The sequence below is a fragment of the Oncorhynchus clarkii genome, chromosome 22, assembly GCF_045791955.1.
Source record: "Oncorhynchus clarkii lewisi isolate Uvic-CL-2024 chromosome 22, UVic_Ocla_1.0, whole genome shotgun sequence".
Taxonomy (NCBI): Eukaryota; Metazoa; Chordata; class Actinopteri; order Salmoniformes; family Salmonidae; genus Oncorhynchus; species Oncorhynchus clarkii.
In genome coordinates this window covers 45,476,574-45,483,263 of record NC_092168.1, presented here as the reverse complement: position 1 = coordinate 45,483,263, position 6,690 = coordinate 45,476,574, and the positions used below count along the sequence as shown (strand labels likewise).

The 6,690-nt window shown below is 36.0% G+C and overlaps 1 protein-coding gene across 1 annotated transcript; it reads left to right on the top strand.

The window, feature by feature from the left end:
- Positions 1–312: 312 nt before the first annotated feature.
- LOC139381026 (trace amine-associated receptor 6-like) lies at positions 313–1,275 on the top strand. Its single transcript, XM_071124262.1, has one exon. The coding sequence runs from the start codon at positions 313–315 to the stop codon at positions 1,273–1,275; it is 963 nt and encodes a 320-aa protein (XP_070980363.1).
- The last annotated feature ends 5,415 nt before the right edge of the window (positions 1,276–6,690 follow it).

Below are 6,690 nucleotides of genomic sequence, written 5' to 3'. Positions count from 1 at the left end.
GCAGGTGGGCACAGAAACATCCAATCCTGTCATACATTACATCAGGCTTTCACAACTGATTTGTTTATCCAACCATTTGTTCAATTCTGTGCTCACATGCGCACATGTGTGTGTGTGTGTGTGTGTGTGTGTGTGTGTGTGTGTGTGTGTGTGTGTGTGTTTGCAGAGAGAAGCTGGAGAGGGGAGTGTCTGTCAGTAAATCAGGGATAAATAGAGAGGCAGAGCTCAGAGTTTGTCAGAAGGCTTACCTGACAGGGTCACACACAGGACCAAGCAGGAGCAGAACCTCAGCATTTTTACATTTTATTACAAATGGAGAAACATGAAGATGTTCAATACTGTTTTCAAGACGGAAACTCTTCTTGCAGAAAGGCTTTGCTATCGACATCTATCTATATAACACTGTACATCTTCTTCTCATTGATTTCAGCAGTTACAGTATTTTTGAATGTACTGGTGATCATCTCCATCTCTCACTTCAAGCAGCTCCACACTACAACCAACCTGCTCATCCTCTCTCTGGCTGCGTCAGATCTCCTGGTGGGATTGATTGTGATACCAGTAATGACTGTAGCAATAATGGAATCATGCTGGGGTTTTGGGGAATATTTCTGTGTGTTTCATGGCTACATTGCTTCTTTATGTACATCTTTATCTCTGGGCAATTTGGTCTTGATATCTATTGACCGCTATGTTGCTGTGTGTGATCCCTTATTGTACCACTCTAAAATAACAACAACAAGAATCACGTGTTGTATATCCATCACCTGGTGTTGTTGTATCATATACCGTGCTGCTAATATACAGTTTTTTGTAAGAATACAGGTACCAAGTAGGTGTTTGAAAGAATGTAATACTGTTGAAGGGTCATCCTGGGTTAATTTCACTGACATTGTAATTACAATGGTTGTCCCGTGCTCGGTTATTATTACACTTTATATGAAAATCTTTGTGGTGGCCAGATCACAGGCCAGAAAGGTATTTTCAAAAGAGGCTGCCAGCGTGTCTGGTGTTAAAACTGTAGAGGCAAATAAGTCTGAGAGAAAAGCAGCAAAAACTCTAGCTATTGTTGTTTTCAACTATCTAATTTGTTGGATTCCATCTCTATTTATTTTCGTATTTTCTTCTATTTTAAGTGCTAATTATATTTCATATTTCATCCATTTTATGGGACTTGTTAATTCCTTAATTAATCCAATAATTTATGCTATCCTTTATCCATGGTTCAAAGTGACAGCAAAACTTATTTTATCTCTGAATTTAAGGCGTTCATAGTTCATGTTTTTTATTCCCTAGTTTGACAAACATAAGTTTTATATAGTTTTGTTATACAATTGTTGCAAGTATTTCTTTCATGTAACAATACACTGACATGACTTAGTGTTGACTCAGTGTTTTCATCATCGGTACATGTGGTGTTGATACAGAATGATTTGGCAGGATTTGATTGGGATGGTGTTGATACAGAATGATTTGGCTGGATTGGATTGGGATGACTTCGAGAAGGCATAAGAAGGAAAAAAGCTTGTTTAATAAAATACATTGTAGTCATTTTGGGTTGTATATTCCAAATACCAAAGTGTGTGTGGTTGTTCCGTGTTATTTAATGATAAATAGTTTGTAAGTATTCTAATAGTACATTTTGAGAACGTCATGAGTCTTTCTATATGTTGTTCAACATCTCCCTCTAGTGGCTCAATTGGGACACAACGCCTTCATCAAGTGAAGTAAAATGTAAATGTACAATATGCATGATGTAAGGTAACATCCAAGTCTATCTCAATGGTGTATTGTGGAAGTAGTTGATGGTCAAATTATAATTATATTCAAATATGGGTAACACTTTATAATAGCATTCAGTAATAAAACATGTGTAAGGAATGTACAGTTTGCTCACCATTTATTAATCATTACTCCCAAACTTGTTAAATGTTACTCAGGTATGTATTCTATTCTCAAATGTGTAAAATACTAGTATATGCATTAATGATTATGCACAACAGTGCTGGAAATCACAGTAGACACTTCAAACTCAACATACTGGTTGTGAACAGTACCACTTCTCTCACTACATCACTGCTGCCAGGTCAGGGGTCACACCAGAGCAACTCTCTCAGATGCTGTGGAGTCTGAATTAATATAGATATTGGATAACACTATAATAATAAATAATGTATAATGTTTATTCTGACTCCACATCATTAATGTCTCAATAATCTCACATTTGTTTTAGTAAGCTAGTTATTCACACATTGATAAACAACTTTTATGGTATGTAAAAATATGTTATAAGATCATTCAAAAGATGTTTAATTAACGAACGTATAAACCATTAACTGATCATTAGTAAAGTAGTTTTGCAGTCCCTAATCTAAAGGGAGGAATATTCACACTTTCTTAACTTATAAACAATTTACTAATCATTAGTAAAGTCATTTTGCAGAATCTACTATTCACACTTTCTAATACTTTATAAATGTTTTGAACAGTGACCAGTTTAATTTATCACATAAAGATGGACATGCAATACTACCTGATTCTACTTAAGATCTCAAAATAATCTAGAACAAACGATAAGCACACAACACAGAGGATGTTAACTCATTAAACATCTTATGACAAATTACAAATTCTTATTTTCAATGACGGCCTGGGAACAGTGGCCTGTTCTGCCTGTTCAGGGGCAGAACGACAGATTTGTACCTTGTCAGCTCGGGGGTTTGAACTCGCAAACTTCCGGTTACTAGTCCAACACTCTAACCACTAGGCTACCCTGCCTCCCCAGGGTAGCCTAGTCTTCTGAATCATTATTACAGACTATAAAAGTTGTTAATAAATGTGTGAATAACCAGCTTACTAAAACAAATGTGGGAGTAATGATACATGAATGATGAATAAACTATTTACTTAGCAAGTGTTATTGCAAAATGTTACCAATCTCTATATTCATTCAGACTCCTCAACATCTGAGAGAGCTGCTCTTGAGTGACCCCTGACCTGGCAGCAGTGATGTAGTGAGAGTAGTGGTAGTGAGAGTAGTTGTTGTGTTCATAACCAGTATGATGATGTTCAAGTGTCTTCTGCGGTCTCCTGCGCTGTTGTGTTGAATCATTAATGGATATAGTAGTATTTACACATTTGAGAATACCTAGTTTATTAACATTTAATTAAAGGTGGAGTAATGATTAATACATGGTGAGCAAACTGTAAATGACTCACAAATGGTTTATTACTGAATTTATAAAGTGTTACCCATAATTGGATTACATTTGACCCTTAACTACACCATTATACCATTGAGATAGACTTGTACGTTATCTGATATCATGCAGCATTGTACATTTCAACTGTACTACACTTGATAAAGACGTCTTGCCTCAATTGAGCCCCTAGAGAGAGATGTTAAACAACATATAGCGTGAGTCATGACGTCCTCAGAATGTAATATTAGAACACTAGATACTATTTATCATGAAGTAACATGGGACAACCACAGACTTAGGTATTTGGAGTACACAATGCACAATGACTAGAATGTCTTTTATAAAACAAGCTAATGCCTTCTCCAAGTCATTCCATTCCAATCCAGCCAAATCATTCACTATCAACACCACATGTATCTATGATAACAACACTGAGATAAGTAATGTCAGTGTATTGTGAGAATACCTAGCTGAGTAACATTTCACAAATGTGGGCTTAATGGTGAACAAACTGGAAATTCCTTACAAATGGTTTATTACTGAATGTTATTATAAAGTGTTACCCATAATTGCATATTCTTACATTTAACCATCAACTACTTACACAATACACAGTTTAGTTAGATCTGGACGTTATCTGATATCATGCAGTATTGTACATTTGAACTTTACTACACTTGATGAAGACGTTGTGTCACAATTGAGCCACTAGAGGGAGATGTTAAACAACATATAGAATGACTCATGACGTCCTCAGAATGTTCTATTAGACTACTTACTATTTATCATCAAATAACACTTAACATGCACAGAAGTATGCGTTCTCCAATTCAAGTGTTTTCCTTTTCCGTTGTGTTGTTTTCTCTGATTTAAACCAAAAAGACTAAGACATGTCATTTCCATTTCATTTAGTTGAATCAATCACCTCGAAAGCACTTATAAAATAATTTCCCACACAACAATGACAACTCGTTCAGAATAAATCATGATTAGCAATTTAATCAAGTTAGCCCTCCTCAACAGCTTCAGCTGTAGCCCCCAGACCCTCGGCACAAGGACCATCTATAATACAAGTCTAACTACTGTATTGTAACAGTAAACATACCTTGCACAAAATCCTGTGATTGTGTGAATGTCACATTTGTGTCATTTTTTATTCATGACTTAATTTGGTAACACTTTATAATAATGTTCAGTAATAAGCCACTTGTCTACAGTCATTTACAGTTTGTTCCTCATTTACTAATCATTAGGTCCCATATTTGTTAAAAGTAAGTAAGCTATGTATTCTCACATGTATAAACAACTTTTAAATTATATTTTAATGATTAATTCATTTACTGATCAAGTACTTTTGCAGTCACTAATCTAAAGTGAGAGCTATTTGTATCTTTGGAACTATTAATCAATGTTTTGGGTGACCTGTGTAATTTCTCACAATAAGTAGACATTTAAGGTGTCAAAATGGACTAGAACATATCAATAGCTGTAATGTATTTGCTTGGAGTCAGGAAGCAGGTGCAGAAGGTAAGTTTAAGGATGAGAAAACAGATAAACAAACAGATAAACAAAACAGGAGAAGAGTACTGAACAAAACCAATACTGCCTGATGACTGAGGCTACATGAAGGGAGAGTAATCAGGGTGGTGATGATGTCTAAGTGTGCACAATGATGGTTTCCAGGTGTGTATAATGATGGCTGCTAGGACCGGTGGTTAGCAGACTGACGACGTCGAGCTCTGGAGGGATGGAGCAGGAGTAGGCGTGACAGTACCACCCCCCCGATGTGCGACTCCAGCCCCAGGATGACTATGGCCAGGAGGACGTACCCGTACCCAAAGAGCACTCCTCAGGACCGTACCCATCCCAGAGAGCTGCTCTTGCGTGACCCCTGACCTGGCAGCAGTGACGTAGTGAGAGTAGAGGAAGTGTTCATGCCCAGTGTGTTGATGTTGAAGTGTCTGCTGTTTCTCCTGCACTGTTATGTTGAATAATTGATGTATATACTGTAGTAGTTATTTATAAATGTGTGAAAGCCTAGCTGAGTAACATTTCGCAAATGTGGCCTTAATATTAAATGGTGAGCAAACTGGAAATGCCTTACAAATGGTTTAATACTGAATGTTATTATAAAGTGTTACCCATAATTGTATATTCTTATATTTTACCATCAACTACTTACACAAAACAGCAGTTATTTAGACCTGGACGTTATCTGATATCATGCATATTGTACATTTAAACTTTACTACACTTGATGAAGACGTTGTGTCACAATTGAGCCACTAGAGGGAGATGCTAAACAACATATAGAACAACTGATGACGTCCTCAAAATGTACTAATAGAATACTGAAATACTATTTATCATTAACATGGAACAACCACAGCCTTAGGTATTTGGAGTACACAATCCACAATGACTAGAATATCTTTACTAAAACAAGCTTATTCCTTCTTATGCCTTCTCCAAGTCATTCCATTCCAATCCAGACAAATCATTCAGTATCAACACCACTTGTATCTATGATGACAACACTGAGATAAGTAATGTCAGTGTATTGCTATCTGAAATAAATATGAAATAAATAATTACAACAATTGTAGAACAAAACTATATCAAACCTATGTTTGCCAACCTAGGGAATAAAATTTTAAGAACTATGAAGGTCTTTTCTTCAAAGTTAAGATTAGTTAAGTGAATACAAGTTTAGCTGTGACTTTGAACCATGGAATTTAACAAGTGGCAGAAAAATGATGAAATATGATAAGAAAAAGTCTTTTTTTTTTTTTTTAAGTAAATAAATAGAGATGGAATCGAACAAATGAAATAGTTGACAACAACAATAGAAAGAGTTTTTGCTGCTTTTCTCTCAGACGTATTTGCCTGTACAGTTTTAACACCAGACACACTGGCAGCCTCTTTTGAAAACACCTTTCTGGCCTGTGATTTGGCCACCACAAAGATGTTCATATAAAGTGTTAAAATAATAGAGTTCAGAACAACTATTGTAATTGCAATGTCAATTATATTAACCCATGTTATTCCTTCAAAAATAAAACACCTACTTGGTACCTGCACATTTATAAAGTTTTTTATAACAACAGCATCATATATGATACAACAACACCAGGTGATGGATATAGAACACATCATTCTTGTTATTGTTATTTTAGAGTGGTACAATAAGGGATCACACACAGCAACATAGCGGTCAATAGATATCAAGACCAAATTACCGAGAGATAAAGAAGTACATAAAGAAGCAATGTAGCCATGAAACACACAGAAATATTCCCCAAAACCCCAGCATGATTCCATTATTGCTACAGTCATTACTGGTATCACAATCAATCCCACCAGGAGATCTGACACAGCCAGAGAGAGGATGAGCAGGTTGGTTGTAGTGTGGAGCTGCTTGAAGTGAGAGATGGAGATGATCACCAGTAGGTTCAACAATACTGTAACTGCTGAAATCAATGAGAAG